Source organism: Dreissena polymorpha, chromosome 9 (assembly GCF_020536995.1).
Source record: "Dreissena polymorpha isolate Duluth1 chromosome 9, UMN_Dpol_1.0, whole genome shotgun sequence".
NCBI classification, from domain to species: Eukaryota; Metazoa; Mollusca; class Bivalvia; order Myida; family Dreissenidae; genus Dreissena; species Dreissena polymorpha.
Window position 1 is genome coordinate 83,474,424 of NC_068363.1, and position 19,773 is coordinate 83,494,196.

Sequence of the window (19,773 nt, forward strand, 5' to 3'; positions counted from 1 at the left end):
CTCACCTGATTGCTCAGGTGAGCTTTTGTGACCGGTCTTTGTCCGTTGTCTGTCCGTCCGTCTGTCCACATTTGTTCGTAAACACTCTAGAGGCCACATTTATTGTCGGATCTTCATGAAACTTGGTCAGAAGCTCCATCCCAATGAAATCTCAGTCGAGTTCGAAACTGGGTCTTGCCAGGTCAAAAACTAGGTTACTAGGTAAAAAAAAACAAAAAAAACTTGTAAACACTGTAGAAGTCACATTTCATGCCCAATCTTCATGTAACTTTGTCAAAATGTTTGTCTTAATGATATGTTGGTTGGGTTCAAAAGCGGTTCCGGTCCGTTGAAAAACATGGCCACCAGTGGGCGGGGCAGTTTTCCTTATTTGGCTATAGAGAAACCTCGTAAACACTCTAGAAGTCACACTTTTTGCCCAATCATCATGAAAGTTGGTCAAAACATTTGTTTTATTGATTTCTCTGACCAGTTCGAAAATGGTCCAGATCGGTGAAAAAACATGGCCGCCAGTGGGCGGGGCATTTTTCTCTATATGTATGTAGTGAAAACATGTGAGCACTCTAGAAGTCACATTTTTGGTCCAATCTTCATGAAATTTTGTCAGAACTTTTGTTTCCTAGATACGTGAGTTAATTTGAAAATGGTTCCGGTCTATTGAAAAACATCGTTGCCAGGGGGACGGGGCAGTTTTCCTTATATTTATATAGTAAAAAGGCTTGTAAACAATCATGAATTAAGGTCATGTAACATGCGAGACAACTCTTCTAAATATTGCATTTAAGTTTACAGTAGTAACTCCCCTTTGACTATTAATGTTTTCATAATAATTCAGTGTAGTTGTGTGTATCATTTATGTGTTAATTGTTATTCCAGGTTCGATCTTTTTTTTTTAGCTCACCTGATTGCTCAGGTGAGCTTTTGTGACCGGTCTTTGTCCGTCGTCCGTCCGCCCGTCCGTTAACATTTGTTCGTAAACACTCTAGAGGGCACATTTCTTTTCCGATCTTCATGAAACTTGGTCAGAAGCTTTGTCCCAATGATATCTCGGTCGAGTTCAAAACTGGGTCATGCCTGGTCAAAAACTAGGTCAAAAAAAGAAAAACCTTGTAAAAGCTGAAGAAGTCGCATTTCATGCCCAATCTTCATGAAACTTTGTCAAAATGTTTAATGATATGTTGGTTGAGTTCAAAAGTGGTTCTGGTCTGTTGCAAAACATGGCCGCCAGTGGGCGGGGCAGTTTTCCTTATTTGGCTATAGAGATACCTTGTAAACACTCTAGAGGCCACATTTTTTGTCCGATCTTCATGAAACTTGGTCAGAAGATTTGTCCCAATGATATCTCAATGGAGTTGGAAACTGGGTCATGCTGGGTCAAAAACTAGGTCACTAGGTCAAAAAAAGAAAAACTTGTAAACACTGTAGAAGTCACATTTCATGCCCAATCTTCATGTAACTTTGTCAAAATGTTTGTCTTAATGATATGTTGGTTGAGTTCAAAAGTGGTTCTGGTCCGTTGAAAAACATGGCCACCAGTGGGTGGGGCAGTTTTCCTTATTTGGCTATAGAGAAACCTTGTAAACACACTAGAAGTCACAATTTTGCCCAATCATCATGAAAGTTGGACAAAACATTGGTTTTATTGATATTTTGGACAAGTTCAAAAATGGTCCAGATTGGTGAAAAACATTGCCGCCAGTGGGCGGGGCATTTTTATGTCCCCCACTATAGTAGTGGGTAGTAGTGGGGGACATATTGTTTTTGCCCTGTCTGTTGGTTGGTTGGTCTGTTTGCGCCAACTTTAACATTTTGCAATAACTTTTGCTATATTGAATATAGCAACTTGATATTTGGCATGCATGTGTATCTCATGGAGCTGCACATTTTGAGTGGTGAAAGGTCAAGGTCATCCTTCAAGGTCAGAGGTCAAATATATGTGGCCAAAATCGCTCATTTTATGAATACTTTTGCAATATTGAATATAGCAACTTGATATTTGGCATGCATGTGTATCTCATGGAGCTGCACATTTTGAGTGGTGAAAGGTCAAGGTCATCCATCAAGGTCAGAGGTCAAATATATGTGGCCCAAATCGCTTTTTTTATGAATACTTTTGCAATATTGAAGATAGCAACTTGATATTTGGCATGCATGTGTATCTCATGGAGCTGCACATTTTGAGTGGTGAAAGGTCAAGGTCATCCTTCAAGGTCAGAGGTCAAATATATGTGGCCAAAATCGCTTATTTTATGAATACTTTTGCAATATTGAAGATAGCAACTTGATATTTGGCATGCATGTGTATCTAATGGAGCTGCACATTTTGAGTGGTGAAAGGTCAAGGTAAATTTCATCCTTCAAGGTCAAATATATGGGTCAAAATTGCTCATGTAATGTCACTTCTGAAATATTGAAGCTAGCAATTTTATATTTGAAATGCATGTGTATCTCATGGAGCTGCACATTTTGAGTGGTGAAGGGTCAAGGTCATCCTTCAAGGTCAAACGTCATATAGGGGGACATTGTGTTTCACAAACACATCTTGTTCTTTATATGTATATAGTGAAAACATGTGAACACTCTAGAAGTCACATTTTTGGCCAAATTTTCATGAAATTTGGTCAGAACATTTGTTTCCTTGATACGAGAATTGAGTTAAAAAATGGTTCCGGTCAGTTGAATAACATGGCTGCCGGGGAGGGGGGGGGGGGGCAGTTTTCTTATATTTATATAGTAAAAAAAGCTTGTGAACACTCTAGAAGTCACATTTTTTGCCCAATTATTATTACTTGGTGAAATTATTGGTTTTATATATATCTCAGATGAGTTCGCAAATGGTCCCGATCAGTCAAAAAACATGGCCGCCAGGGGGGGGGGGGGGCAGTTTTCCTTATGTGACTAGAGAGAAACCTTGTGATCGAACACTATAGAAGTCTCATTTTTTGCCTAATGATCGTGAAACTTAGTCAATACATTGGTTTTATTGATTTCTCGGACAAGTTGGAAAATGGCTCAGATCGGTGAAACACACTTTTTAGCTCACCTGATTGCTCAGGTGAGGTTTTAGTATTGGTCTTTGTCCGCCGTCCGTTCGTCCACATTTGGTTTGTAAACACTCTAGCATTCACACTTCTCAAGCATTCTTTATGAAGGTTGCTGAAAGATCTCAGTCAAGTTTGATAATGAGCAAAATCACATAATTAATGCCATAATTATTGCCCTTAGATTGTCCAAATTGTCATTATATTATACATAATCCTTGTAAACACTCTAGAGGTCACAATTTTGTTTCAGATTTTATGAATCTTTGTCAAAATATTTATTTTTGTAAGCAAAGTTTGATGTTTGGTAAGTGGGGTCAACTCAAAATATAGGTCACCAGGTAAAATCTTACAAAAACAAAAACACTCCATACGCCAGAGTTTTGGTTCAATAATGATGAAACTTGACCAGGATGTTTGTCTGGACAATATCTAGGTCAAGTTTGACGTTTGGTAAAGATTTAATGAACCGACTCCTCTCAGGTGAGCGAACTAGGGCCATCTTGGCCCTCTTGTTTTCATTACCAAGTGATCCACTAATGCCAGTTATTTTCCCGTCGATATAGCTGACATTGTTGTTGAGGGTATTGGTACATTTGTGACAAAGTTATTTTTGTATTATCAAGTATTGATAAATGTAAAATAATTTTTTTATAAAATTCATCAATTTTATATACATTTTTTTTTTAATTTTAAAGATCTTCAACTGCAAATACTGGTAATTATTTGTTTATAAAATATTAATATTTGTTTTAGAGAAAGTTATTTTTATTTTCAGTTTGAATTCATCAACTGCTTTATTTCCCTGTTCTATGTGGCATTTTACCTTCAAGATATGAAGTTACTCAAAAGTGTAAGTAAAATGTGCTCATCTTATACAATAATAACAAGCATACATATATAATTATGTCTCTTATTCATTAATGTTGTATTTTGAGCTACACTATTTACCCAATAGTCCAAGCTATACATGTACTACTATTTTCTAAAGTCGTTGTCCAAATATTTATCTGATTAAGTTTAATGTGCCACACCTCTATATTTCACTGTTTCTTCTATATTGCCAATTAAAGGGTCCTTTTCACGTTTTGTTAAATTGACAAAATTAAAAAAAAATGTTTCAGAATCACAAATTTTTGTTGTAGTTATGATATTTGTGAGGAAACAGTAAAACTGAACATTTATCATGCTCTAAAATATCCATTATATGCATCTTTTGACAATTTAAAAACCTTAAAATTATCAAGTGTTGCAGCGTGAAACGATTGAATAATTTTGAGAGTTCTGTTGTTGTCGTTATATTTTGTGGCACTATGAGGATCATTGGCCGAGTGGTCTAAGCGTTAGAATTTTACTCCAGGGGTCAGTGGTTCGAGCCCAGTTGAGGGTTAGTTTTTTTCTTTCTTTAATTTAATTCTGGTTTTTTACTGGAGCTTTTTAGATCCAATGTTTACATTAATCAATATAAAGCATTTAATGACAAACTTCAATATCTGCCAAAATCTGTGAAAAGGTCCTTTTAAATAATATAGTTTGATGTTTACACCACTCAGAGGAAAATCTGTGTTCAAATGCAATCTAAATCAAGAAGATTTTGAAAAACACAAGGTGCTGTCAATATTTGTGCAACAGATTCTAAAACAGCATAAAACACAAATGTATATACCATTTCAAACAAACGATATGGAAGGCTTTGAATATACAGGTAAAAATAAACTATTCTATTTTTAAGAATTGCATAATAGAGGTATAGAATGTATATAAAATATTTACAATTTTTAAGATGCAACTTTATTCCTTTTAACATCTCCAAGAAGAATATGATATATTTGGACCTATTTCATATATAACACCATAATATTTTGTTGATCACATAACAGCTATATCTAACACAGTCTCCGCCTGTCAATCTAATTTCAGGACCAATTGTCTGGTAAAAGAATTAAGAACAAATTTGTTTGGTTTGTCGATGTTTGTTTATGACTCTGAAAGTTTAACCTGTTGTAAAACTAGTGGTAGTGTCTTTATACCCGTGCTTTTCCATACCAACGCTCTTTCTGCTGACACAATTTTCTGGGGGCATCTGATTGTACTATTTTACGCTGCGTTTCACACATGTCGCAAATGTGATTTCAACATGACAGACAATAAACAAAAATTTGCATTGAAAATTACAAAAAACAAACAAATGAACAACAGCCTGAAAAGCCTGTGTCATTCAAAAATGGACAAAAAATATTGGATACAAATAACATATTTTTCTTAGAAATTTATGTTTTGAATGTCATAGAACGAGTGTTTGTAAATTGGAGTTTATTCGCTAACTTCGAAGAAAAATGAAAATGACAAACATAGTTTGATTTATATGTTAGTGGATCTGTGCATAATCAGATTCATGTGCATATTTTTACGGGAAGCGGACAACAACAATGAGGGATGCATGGTATTGCAATGCGCATGGGGGGTTAGAGGGTTAGGGTATATAGGGTTAGAGTTTGGGTTAGAGTTAGCCTTAACCCTAACCCGAACACTAACCTTAACCCTAACCATAACCCAGGGTTATCTCCCCTATACCATGCCTCGCTCATTGTCGTCCCCTTCCCATATTTTACATTTTACTGTTATGGGATATTATTGAAATGGAAGATATTGAAAGGTAAACATATAAAATATATAAATTGATATAAGTTAATACATCAATAACACTCAAGTATGTAAAGGTATGTTTATGGGTGTAAACAATTTTCCAAACTGAAACTAACACAATTTATTTATTTACAAAATTGGTGTTTTGCGCTTTTTTCGCCCCTTGAATTAAACATTTGATAAAATGTACTTTGTGAATGTACTTTTCCATGCCTCTTTGCCCTCCTGGGTATTGCACTTATAAATGAGGCATGTGAAATAAACCACTGGCCTTTAAATTTGTGCTTCTCGCCTCGTTGTCTGTCGTGTCTTTCCCCATGTCTGCATAATTAACTAAAGAATGCTGGTCCAGATCCATGACAGCCTAGTTGCTTAACAAGATAATCATTCTATTATAAAATGATACAAATATCAATTTGTATGGTTGTAATTGCAATTGTTCTGTATATTTACGATCATTGTCAATCGCACCGTCATGACCTTGATTACAGCAAAGAAACCGGACTATTTTACTATTATAAGTGTATAGGACCCATGATTCTGTTAAAATTTGACAAGTTTTGCGGAGACTTACAGAATTAATTCTACTTTATACAAACACAATTAACAACATCCTACTTTTCTGTCCAGTCCCATCACTTATTGGAGATGCCAAACAAAGAACTTTCCAGTATAAATACATAATACAGAGTACACCAAATAGTGCAAATTTGTTTTAAAGTTAACTTATGGAGTTTAACATGTGCAATTTCTGCTCAGCAAGTTCTGATTATTCTAAACCCATGTTTTGGGAATGCCTTATTAAGTCTACAGTTCGACAGTCTGTCATTCCGTCAGTCTGTCTGTCACAACCGTGCATGGCTTTATCAGAAACTATATAAGATATCAACATGAAACTTTATGGGTGTATAGATATCAATGAGGAGAAGTGCCATGCACATGAACCATAACCCTACACTTTCTTAAATACGAGTTATTGCCCTTTGTTTTTTTATGATATAACTTTTCAGGCCTATATCCTAGATACCATACAAGACTTCAACATGAAACTGCATGGGTATATAGAAATCAATGAGGAAAATTGCAATTCATAAAAAATATTACCCTACACTTAAATAATTTGTTTTCAGTTGTACCATATATCAATGGATTTGCACCCATCCATAAACAAACTTTATTTGGCTGGAGATATCAATTCAATGAATTTGCTTGTTCAACTTGAAATATGTCCAATTTAGTACTTAAAATATATTCATATGAATGTAACAACTACATAAATCATCATCTTTTACAAATCTTCTAAAGATATTCCATGAAAACATCTGATATTATGAAATTTGTTGTTAACAGCATCTGATGGCACTGCTGATCACCACCCAGATCCTAGGCCAGGTGCAGGAGTCAGTAGTACCGTTCCTGTTCCAGCGTCGACGTGCACACCGTCTGCAGCAGGCCGTCAGGAAGCTGGAGACGGCGCAGTCTGTGAGCTACTCCAATGGGGATGTGGGGCAGGATCTGCTGAGACAGGTGTCCATAGAGAGCAGCATGGACCAGTATAGGGTGGGTATAGTGTAATATTTTACACCAAACAATGTTCCAAACATTGACATTATTTCTTCAGTAGAATTTCATAATTTTGTTCAAATATCATTTTTCATAGCAGTTGGTGAAAGGCATAAATTGTCCTTGCTTGTTTGTCAAGGTCATGTTGTGAAAGCAGTCTATACGCTAGATGTGTGTATTACAGGGGACCCAGGATGACTACCTGGAGATGTTCCTGCAGTTTGGCTATGTGTTCCTCTTCTCCTCTGTCTTTCCCCTGGCGGCCATGTGGGCCCTCATCAACAACGTCACTGAGATACGATCAGATGCCTTCAAGATGTGCAGAGTCTTCCAGAGGCCATTTACTGAGTCTGCTGCAAACATTGGAGCCTGGCAGGTGAGGTGTTCAGTTGGTTCCATCATGAGAAAATATAAGGATTAATAAAAAAAAATTAAAGAAACAATACCCTACTGCATGAATAAGAAAGTGTTCTAATCCTATTTGACCTACTTTTCTACCGAAACGAAGTAAACGGTATTGGTACAACTTTACAAGGGATGGGAACGTTGATCCAAATATTTGAAAATCAACAGATTATTTAATCCAAAATTCATATTGGAACACTTGCTTTTTAAGCAAAAACCTTACAAAAAAGTTTTGAGTGCAAAGTCTTTTTTTTTTTGGTTCAGTGCAGACAACTGTTCAGTGTTGTGTATAAGCAATTGTTTGGAAAACAGATGCCATCAATTAACAAGATGATAATTGGCAGACGGGATTGTATAAGCACTGCCGTTAATCACAGGCGCCACCTCGTTTTGCGATGCATCGATAAATCAGACAATGCTACTTCCGAGGTGGCGCCAAGGACTGGATGTTTTGAAATGTCACGGATAATTCTACAGAGTGAGTAGGTTTTATATGTTGTTTTTTCAACACTTATCGCATTATTTTTTAATCGCGAAATGTAGTGCTATTCAGCGAAGATTTATACATCCAGGCATGTACAAAAACATATAATAACAAACCATTGAGAAATGTGATGACCTTTATATGTTGTGGCATGGAGAAGTTTTTAACAGAAAATCTATGTATTTTGCCTGTGTGACTAGCAAATTTCCACCCACTGACATCGTTAATGACATCAAATAATTGCTTTGCCCATGTAAGTTGTTCCATGCACAAAAACATGGCTTCTTGTTGATCTAATAGATAATTTTGTATTTTTCCAAAAGAGATGGAGCCAATGCCAAGGAGGTGGCGCTTATGACAGGAAGTGGCGCCAATACACATTTTCAGCTATTTTAATTTTCGATATCGACCATACACTTTTGTGGATTTAGTGAATAGTACATATTTTGGATTTATATCGTACGCTATGTTTTTTCAGGTTATTGACTTCTTAATTTAGTTGGTTACTTATATATTTGCATCTTTTTATGCCCTCGGTAGGGTAGCATATAGCAGTTGAACTGTCCGTCTGTCTGTCTGTCAGTCTGTGCGTCCGTCAGAAAACTTTAACATTGGCCAAAACTTTTGCAATATTGAAGATAGCAACTTGCATGCATGTGTATCTCATGGAGCTGCACATTTTGAGTGGTGAAAGGTCAAGGTCATCCTTCAAGGTCAAAGGTAAAAAAAAAGATATATGAAAAAGGAACATTATTATATGTAAGTCATGTGATCATTCATATATCGTGCATTGGCACCACCTTCTGTCATTAGCACTACCTCCTTGACATTGGCTTCATCTTTCCTGGAAAAATACACAATTATTTATTAGATCTGCAAGAAGTCAATGTGTTTGTACATGCAGCAACTAGTAAGTGATGAACACAAACGTTTGATTTCGTTCACGAATTAATCGTATGGAACTTTGCTGGTCACACAGGCAAAAGATATCGATTTTCGATTTTATTTCACAAAAACTCCACCAAACCACAATTTATAAAATCCTTTAGTTTCCTTAAGGGTTGTGATTGTATGTTTCTGTACATTTGTGGATGAATTAATCTTCGCTTAATCGCACTTCGTTTCCTGATTTTTATAATAATGCCAAATACGTTGGTAAAAACATATAAAACCCACGCATACTGAAGAATTATCAATGAAATTTCAAAACATTCGGTCCTTAGTGGCACCTCGGAAGTAGCATTGGCTCATTTATAAATGTATTGCAAAAAAAAAGGTGGCATCCGTGATTATTTTCCATGATAAGGAGAGGGATATTGGGATATTGGTTTCATCAAGGAGTTTGTATGAGTGTTAATACACCGTTTAAAGACACCTATTGCTTAAGATAATTGACATTCACTTACAGTTCAACGTCTCGCAAGTAAGACAAGTAAGACCACTTGCATTACCTTCAAATGGACAATCATTTAAATTGCTATACATTATATCCATGATAATCTAATCAGATTTTAGTTTGCAAATATTAACAAATAAAATCGTTGTCTTTCTTGAGTCTGTTAAGAAAAAAAATCGGGGAAAAAAACCCATAAATATTATCAACGGGAAGTAATCCAAATAGTGATTACGGTAATATCTTATTTATTACAAAAAATCAAAAGAATTAAAATAATATGAGAAACATAATAAAAAAATATATTGTTTTCAAAAATTATTACTCTGTCGTCTTTTTGAAAGCCTCAAATAAGATACGAGTTATAGTTTTATTTGTGGCAATTAGGCAAATTTCTTTGCTCCAGACAGTCATACAATGTACAGCATAAAAGCATAGATATTATCTAGGGGAAGTAATCCAAATACTTAAAGTATAACAGCTATATCTTACATATTGCAAAAATAACAAGAATACATTTTATAGTGATATGTGTGGCAATGAGGAAAATTGCTCTGGACTGTCGTAATTTCTGAAATTTAAATTCAATCTTTAAAAATTGAATATTTGAATATATTCTAATGACAACCAAATATTCAAATATCATTTTCAGTACTTGTTCCCATCCCTGCATTAGGGTTCAATGTCAAGTGTCAGATAAGTACAAAGTCAATCTACGCCCCTTTGTGTAGTATTTGGATTTATCTGGGGTGCAAAACAAATGTAGACTATATGCGTGTATTGAATTGGATATTAACGTCTTTCATGCTTAGGGTAATTTGGTCTTAAAAAATAAAACAGTGGGAAAATTATTTGTTGAGATCTTAAATTTTGGATCTATCAGCCCACAATTTTTTTTATGCTCCCCGAAATAAATTTCTATTGAAATGTTCTGTTGAACAACATTGCCTCCAAGGGTTGGGGCAGTTCTCCTTATATGGCTATATTAAAACCTTGTAATAACTCTAGAAGTAACAATTACAGCCCAATCTTCACGATACTTTGCTTTAATGATATCCTTGAATTTTGAAAATGGTTTCGGATCCTTGAAAAACATGGCGGCCATTGGGCAGGTCAGTTTTGCCCATATCCGTATATATATTGAAAACATTGTAAACGCTCCAATGGCCATATTTATTAGCCAATCTTAATTTAGTTTGTTCAGAACATTTGTCCCAACAGATGTTTGGCTGAGGTTGAAACTTGCTCATGTAAGCTTAAAAAAAAAAGGTCACTATGTCAAATTTAAAAAGCATCTTTATACTCTAGAAGTCATTTTCTTTTTCAAATCTTCATTACCTTTATTCAGAACATTTTTTCTAATTATATCTCAGTTGAGTTAAAAATAAAAAAAGGGCCTAGAAATAAAATATAAATGTTTCATAAAGTACATGTACCATCATTGTTTTGGACTCCATCTTGTCAGAATAGTTTAGTTCCTAAGTTTCTCAGGTGAGGGCCTTAGGACCCATGGACCTCTTGTTTTATGATAATGGTACATATGAATTAATTGTGTAGCAAACTGTTGTCTCAAATGAACTGTTGTGTTTGCAGATGGCGTTTGAGCTGGTGAGTGTGCTGGCAGTGATGACCAACTGTGCCCTGATTGGTATGAACCCCGAGGTGCAGAGACTCCTGCCCAGTGACGTCACCGCCATCAACGTCCTCATCATATTTGTGGCTGTTGAGGTAGCTTCATGCTTTGTGGTGTGGGTACACCGCATGGTGAACAACTTTATAATTCACTTATTAGTTACCTTTCTGTGTGTCGCTGAAGGCTGAGGGATATAGTTTTGGTGTTGTCCATCTGTCAGTCAGTATTTCCATCATGCACAAAATGTTTAGGGCTTTGTTTCAGAAACTTTATACAATCTTAGCCTGAAATTTCATGGGTGTATAAATATCAATAAGCAGAAATAGCATGCACACAAACCATAATTTTACACTTTATTATGCCCCCCCTTCGAAGAAGAGGGGGTATATTGCTTTGCACATGTCGGTCGGTCTGTCTGTCGGTCAATCTAACGGTCGGTCCGTCCACCAGGTGGTTTCCGGATGAAAACTCAAGAACGCTTGGGGCTAGGATCATGAAACTTCATAGGTACATTGATCATGACTCACAGATGACCCCTATTGATTTTGAGGTCACTAGGTCAAAGGTCAAGGTCACGGTGACCCGAAATAGTAAAATGGTTTCCGGATGATAACTCAAGAACGCTTAGGCCTAGGATCATGAAACTTGATAGGTAGATTGATCATGACTCGCAGTTGACCCCTATTAATTTTCAGGTCACTAGGTCAAAGGTCAAGGTCACAGTGACCCGAAATAGTAAAATGGTTTACGGATGATAACTCAAGAACGCTTATGCCTAGGATCATGAAACTTGATAGGTAGATTGATCATGACTCGCAGATGACCCCTATTGATTTACAGGTCACTAGGTCAAAGGTCAAGGTCACAGTGACCCGAAATAGTAAAATGGTTTCCGGATGATAACTCAAGAACGCTTATGCCTAAGATCATGAAACTTCGTAGGTAGATTGATAATGGCTGGCAGATGACCCCTATTGATTTTCAGGTCACTAGGTCAAAGGTCAAGGTCACGGTGACCTGAAATAGTAAAATGGTTTCCGGATGATAACTCAAGAACGCTTATGCCTAGGATCATGAAACTTCATAGGAACATTGATCATGACTCGCAGATGACCCCTATCGATTTTCAGGTCACTAGGTCAAAGGTCAAGGTCACGGTGACCCAAATAGTAAAATGGTTTCCGGATGATAACTCAAGAACGCTTATGCCTAGGATCATGAAACTTGATAGGTAGATTGATCATGACTCACAGTTGACCCCAATTGATTTTCAGGTCACTATATCAATGGTCAAGGTCACGGTGAACCGAAATAGTAAAATGGTTTCGGGATGATAACTCAAGAACGCTAATGGCTACAATCATGAAACTTCATAGGTACATTGATCATGACTCGCAGATGACCCCTATTGATTTTGAGGTCACTAGGTCAAAGGTCAAGGTCATGGTGATCCGAAATAGTAAAATGGTTTCGGGATGATAACTGAAGAACGCTTATTCCTAGGATCATGAAACTTGATAAGTAGATTGATCATGACTCGCAGATGACCCCTATTGATTTTCAGGTCACTAGGTCAAAGGTCTAGGTCACGGTGACCTGAAATAGTAAAATGGTTTCCGGATGATAACTCAAGAACGCTTATGGCTAGGATCATGAAACTTCATAGGTACATTGATCATGTCTGGCAAATGACCCCTATTGATTTTTAGGTCACTAGGTCAAAGGTCAAGGTCACAGTGAGAAAAAACTATTCACACAATAGCTGTCACTACACCGGAGAGCCCATATTTAAAAGAGTTATTGCCCTTTAGTTAATTTTGTTGGATGTAACATTTAAGGGCCCTATCTCAGTTACAATACAATATTTCAATATAAACTTAATGGGTGTATAGATATCAATGAGGAGAAAGGCCAGCTTAAGAACCATAACCCTACACTTAAATAAGAGTTATTGCCCTTTTTTTTGGAATAATACCATATTTCAAGGGATTTGCAAATGCCCTTCATTGTTAATTGTCATCAGTGAGTGAGGCACATGACCCATGGCCCTATAGCTTAGTTCACACAAATGTCATTGCATATGGCCTTTCAATGGCAGAGTTGTTTTGCACCCATCCATAAACAAAATTTATTTTGCTGTTGATTTTAATTCAACAACTTTGCTTGTTCTGCTCATACATGTGTGTGTTAGTCCTTCTGTCTGCAAAACTGGATACTGCAGTTTCAAAACGAAGACTGACGATCAGAATGAAATCTGGTGTCGTGTAAAAAAAGCCATGTGATGGTTAAGCAAATCCTTTTGTTTCTTCTGAGGTCAATGATAAGGTTTACTGTTACCTTAAAATAACTGAATATAGTTCTAGCTTTAAAAGAAACATACAATTAAGTATAATAATGAAACAGTGAATAATAAGTTTGCTTTTTGTCATTAATTCCTTCTTATGTTGATCTGTCTGTCTATCAGTCTATCCTCAAAAGGTACAAGGGATACAGGAAACATGGCATTAATACTATAAGTGATGTTTAGCATGGGCCATACTTTCTCAACAGGTAAGTGACTTTCTCTAAAAATATAGTTACACTACATTGTAAGTTCAGCAAATTCTCGAAAAGTACACAAGATACATGTATTATGAAACTTTGGTATTCACATGAACAGCAATGTGTTGGCTATGTTCAACAATTTTTTAAAGAAGGGCAAACCTACAAAAGCTCAATTTTAATACTACTGTGACAAATTATGATTTCATTATGAAACTTGATAAGAGTACGGATAAAGCACAATAAGATTATAATGCTATGTTTTATTTGAAATGCGTTTTCATCTTTAGTGCACTTCTCTTATGATTTTAATACCACTGAAACCTTGTCATAACTCGGCAAACAAAGTTTGAGAGGGAATGAGTTTGCAGAGCAAACTTTTTCCACGTTGTTAAAAAAAAAAAATTTGCAAATTACTTCTTCATTTCTTAAGTGATTACAATCAAACTTGAATCACTATTAAGGTTGGATGAGTCAAACGAAAGTACCTATTTAAGTTGTTCTAATGGTCCATGGTTGAAAATAGGTAAAAAAAATAGGTAACTAGACCAAATTATAGAAAAATATAGTTAACACTCTTAAAGTCACATTTCAAGTCAAATCTTCATGAAACTTCGGTCAGAATTTGTCCTTTTAAATCTCGTCCAAGTTAAAAGATGGATCCAGTCAGTTTAAAAACATTGCCACCAAGGGGCAGTGCACTTGTCCTAATATGATTATGGTGAAACATTACTAATACTAGTACTCTAGAAGTCACAATTTTAGTTCAATTATCATGAAACTTGCTCAGAAGATTTGTTCTAATGATATTAGGGCTTAGTTAAAACATGGCCCCAGTCTGTTGAAAAATGTGGCTGCCATGTGATATTTTAGTTTAGATTGTAATGTTGGCTAAAGTGCAACCTTTAATACAGTTTGAATTTATTTTTTTCTGAACATTATTAACCATAATAATATTACTATAAAAGTGGAAGTTGAAGATGTTGTTGATGTTGCTGCTGATGATAATGATGGTTTTTGTGCTGCTGCTGATGATGATCTCATTTCACCATTTGATCTCTAAATAATTTACTAGTGACCTATTTAACTTTGTGTAGACAGCCTCTTTTGCAAGGAAGACAGTCAGCTACTGGTTTACTGGGTTATTATTCCCTGCTTAAGGTGGAGGGATACTGTATAGAATTGGGTTTGTCAGTCCGTCTGTTCATCCAACCGTCCAAACATCATGGGTGTATATTTATCAATGAGAAGAAGTTCCATGCACATGAACTGTAACCCTACACTTTCTTAAATAAGATTTATAAGATTTATTTATTTATATTATCATATGTAACTTTTCAGGGCTATATCTTAGATACCATACAAGACTTCAACATGAAACTTAATGAGTGGGTGTATTGATATCAACGAGGAGAATTGCATTGCATAAAAACAATTACCCTACAATTAAGTATTTTTGTAGGATTATAACATATATCAAGGGATTTGCATCCATCCATAAATATTTTTTTAGGATTATAACATATATCAAGGGATTTGCACCCATCTATAGGCAAACTGTATTTTGCGGGGATATCAATTCAAAGAATTTTCTTGTTTCAGTAGAGTTGACACCCAAACATTAAAATAAGGTTGAAATATGTATATAAAAACATTCTGTCTGCAAAATATTTCAGTTATCAAAAATGTGTCTTAATAATGTGTGAAGAAATCAAATATGTGTGTTTCATAAAGTACTTTTATTTTCTGCACTCCACCTTCTCAGGCTAGTTTAGTTCTTATGTTTCACATGGGAGTACTTCTCAGACTAGTTTAGTTCTTATGTTTCACATGGGAGTACGGTAGGGCCCATGGCCTTCTGTTATTTTTACAATGAAGTTCAAGGCAGTTAGTCCAAATAAAACAAGTTTTTGGTTGCCTGTATTATTGAGTGTGTGTATGTTTTAGCACATTCTGCTGGCTCTGAAGATGGCGGTGGCTTATTTTATACCTGATGTACCAGACTGGGTGGAGGTGGAAGTGGCTAAGATTGCCTACCAGTCCAAACTAGCTCTGCAGAAAGAGGTACAATCAAAACGTAAAACATGAACTTATATCCAATGAGCATGATAACATTTGCATGTTTTCTGTATTGCATCAGTTATTTCTGTGTTCTCATAATCTGTGAAACACAGACTCATGCTCACAGACACAGATCAGAACAATGATAATAACTCTAATACAGTCACCTAATTTTCCATCGTTTCCTGTATAAAAGTGTACTCTGTCAATCAGGAAATGTCAGGCTGCTCTTTCTTTGATCAGAATAAAGTCAGTGGCATGGAACAATATTATCATTTTATGCTCTTCATGGGCACAAAGTTCAAGTGTGTATGCCTTGTGTCATTTGCCATAAATTTTTAGGATGTTAATATAGCCAAATATTTTTTCTATTTTTTCCTCGAAATCAACATGGTTTAAAAAACATTATGTATGCAACATTTTATTGTGTTTCTCTTAAAATTTTGTTGAAAAAATGCTTCTTTGCTCTAAACTGGCTATTCCACAGGTTCCAATTTGTCAGTATTACAATTTGCTGCATAACTTCTACATGTGACAGTATTCTTCATTACTGTGACAAGTTTTTGTTAAACTTGGCTAAAATGTTAAGGTCATTGTCTCAATGCATGAGTCAGTCATTCTGGCTCAAGGTCATACTCCAAGGTAAAATGTTCTCGTCTCCATTTGTCATGACCTGGTTGATATCTTGTATATCCTTGAAAGGATTTTCATGAAACTTCATGTAAATTTTATAGTCCTTGCGACCTGTGCAGAAGGTATGCGTCAGTTATGTCTGTTGAGGGTCAAGGTCATTCTTCACGGTAAATGTTTGAGCCACCATGTTCATGTTTGCTCCATATATTATATACCTGTAGATGGGTTTTCATGAAACCAGGCTACAGTATTAAGATCATTGATATTGATGTGTAGAAGGCATATGTCAATCACTGTGGCTTAAGGTCTATTTCTCACTAAAAGGTCAACAGTTGAGCCTTCATTGTCGTGGTATCTGCTTCATATATCATGTATCCATTTAAGGATTTTCATAAAGTAAATGTCATTCAGAAGATGCTCAGAAAGTCAATTCTCTAATCACCCTGAAATCAAGGTCACCGCTTCGGGGCAAAAGAATCTCGTTTCTGCTGCTTGTACTGCCATGTTAAAAATAAAAAAAAAATGAAATAAATAGTTTAGCCTTATCAAAATCCAAGAGTAAAATTAATGGTTGAAGCAATTAAAATATTTGTTGCAATGTCTTTTAAAAGTTGAATTATTGTTAATGTATTTCCAGGTTGAGGAAATTATTTGGTCTTTTTATAGAGTTTAAAATTCAAACACTTCTCATCCAAGTAAACTATAAATATAAAAAAAAAGCTTTTTGTTTGCGGTTATCATGTCACTTGTCAGTCTATTTGTAACAATATGGTGGTGATTTTCACAATTATCATGTATTTGATTATTATGTCGGTTTCTATAAGTATTATACTTTGTCTTTAAACTGGATATTGTGTTTTTTAAAGGAACCTTTTCATGTTTTGATAAATTAAAAAAAAAATTGTTTCAGATTTGCAAATTGTCCTGGTAGTTATGGTATTTGCAAAGATAAGTTATACTGAACATTTACTATGCACGGAAATATTCATTATATGCATCTTTTGGTAATTTAATTAATTAAATTATTATTGAATTATAAAGGGTTACAAAGCTAAACAATTGAATAATTTGAAAAGTTTGATTGTCCTTGTTTTATTTAGTGTTATTACGAGGATCGCTTATGTAAATAATAAAATATACCCATCAGGCCATCACTATGTGAGCACGAGTGGTTTATTGGCTAGACTTTTACTTTATAGGTCAGTGGTTCAAGCCCAGTTAAGGATCCTTTTTAGTTCCAATGTTTACATTTATCAATGTAAAGCATGTAATGACAAACTTAAATGCATGCTAACATCTGTGAAAAGGTCCCTTTCAATATGTTACACAATATTTGGAGCTTGTAAAATGTATATATATATATATATATATATATATATATATATATATATATATATATATATATATATATATATATATATATATATATATATATATATATATATATATATATATATATATATATATATATCCATTCAACAATTTACCTTTTTTTTTTCTTTTTTTTTTCAGCAAATACAGCGCAGTGCAGCATCAAAGAGAAAAGCTGAAGTGATCAGTACCATATAGTTACATCATAATGAAGAACTTTCATAACAGTTGTTAAATATATGTTTTGTTGAACATCTATATTATACACCAGTAGTTGTGCACTTCTTTGTTTTATGTTATTATACATATTAGTTATATTTGTTTTTATGCCCCCCGTAGGGTGGCATATAGCAGTTGAACTGTCAGTCTGCATGTCCGTCCGAAAACTTTTAACATTGGTCATAACTTTTTCAATGTTGAAGATAGCAACTTGATATTTGGCATGCATGTGTTTCTCATGGAGCTGCACATTTTGAGTGGTGAAAGGTCAAGGTCAAAGGTCAAAAAAACAAAATCCAAGGGAAGTAACAATCTTTAAAGGGAGATAATTTCTATTTATCATTTGGCAGGTACAGATAATTTTAACAAGGGAAGTAATATTTTTTTAAAGGATATAATAAAAAAAAACTTGTTTAATTCAAAGCAGCGCATTTTTGATAAACACATCTCTTGTTCTTTTATAAAGTCATTTATCTGCAATAACTATAATATGCTAAATTATATAATAGTTACTATGACTGTTATAATTATTATAATTTTTCCTCACATCAGCATGAAATACTTATGATGAACTTTTGTTGAAGATGGTTGTCTGTCATCCTATGTTGTCAACAATTTGCTTCAAAGACATACTTATCTGGTGGGCCAGAGTAACCGAAACTAAATAAACATGTTCCTTGCATGAGACCGCAAGGCGAGGGCATAGGTATTTGAAGTGGAATAATTGGTACTAAACTTTTACTAAACTTGTTCAATAGATTTTATTTGGAATTCGCGCGCTTTGGGTTTTTCCGATTTCTGAGCCGCGCGGGAGGTACAAACATTGTCATTAACACAATAATACAGTAATGACCAGTAACGTCGATATCCACATTGCTTCCCATTCAGTAGTGGATATTTAAATGACAGTTACTAGTGTTTCTTTAATGAATTTTCAAAATTCAAGCCTTTTGTTGCTATTACTATTATTATTAATAATTACACATAACAAATCTAATACTGATATACATGTATGTCAAACGTATAATACAGGATTAAAGTCTAAATACACCGTTCAGATGTACAGCCACCTATACGAATGGGTCCAGTAGCTAACATCCTTAAAAGACATGAAAAAACAAACTTTGTCAGCTGTATGGTAATGAAGGAACCTATGCAAACGGCTTGACAATTCAATATTTCTTCTGAAAAACATTATTCATGTTCTTGTTTTTTTCGGCATGCTTTATAGATATAGCAAATAAAAGTCATGTATGGTAAAGCCCGTTAGTGATGTGCCTTATAATCTTAAGGTCTTAGTCTTCAGCGAATAATTTTCTGTACTTTTCAGATTAAATTAAAGACAAGCATCACAATAGAGCTTTATCAATAGACATATAACTATCTAACTGATACGGAACGATATATTAGTTCTAGTACTATGAATGGACTGAGGGTAGTAAGGTTTTTGTTGTTTGGTACTTGTTTGTATGATTTTAAATATATTTGAATAGTATAATATGTCTACGTGTCTACGATGGAGTCAATGTCTTGGTGGTTTCGTTGACACAGTTCCATTAAAACTGTATGCCCAGGCCTACGCACAGTATATGCAATGACATAGTTACGTGACCGAAGCTGTTTACACGTACATGCAGCATTATATCGTGTTACATAGTATACTTACAAATTAAACACGATCGAGATTAGTTCATCTAAAGAAATATGATTTAATCATGGTATTTTTATCAACTATAACGAACGTTTGAGCAGAAAAAGTGGTGTTTACTATTCAGCGATAAGA

The 19,773-nt window shown here is 34.9% G+C and overlaps 1 protein-coding gene across 2 annotated transcripts in view; it reads left to right on the forward strand.

Annotated features, from left to right (window-relative positions):
- LOC127843982 (anoctamin-10-like) overlaps nt 1-18,052 on the forward strand; it is an 84,377-nt gene extending 66,325 nt beyond the window's left edge. For both annotated transcript variants that reach the window (XM_052373927.1, XM_052373928.1), the window contains 6 exons: nt 3,820-3,894; nt 7,038-7,247; nt 7,435-7,626; nt 11,126-11,260; nt 15,654-15,770; nt 17,913-18,052. In XM_052373927.1, the coding sequence (XP_052229887.1) occupies nt 3,820-3,894; nt 7,038-7,247; nt 7,435-7,626; nt 11,126-11,260; nt 15,654-15,770; nt 17,913-17,969 (786 nt within the window). In that variant the 3' untranslated portion in view covers nt 17,970-18,052. The remainder of the gene's footprint in view (nt 1-3,819; nt 3,895-7,037; nt 7,248-7,434; nt 7,627-11,125; nt 11,261-15,653; nt 15,771-17,912) is intronic.
- Nucleotides 18,053-19,773: the final 1,721 nt, after the last annotated feature.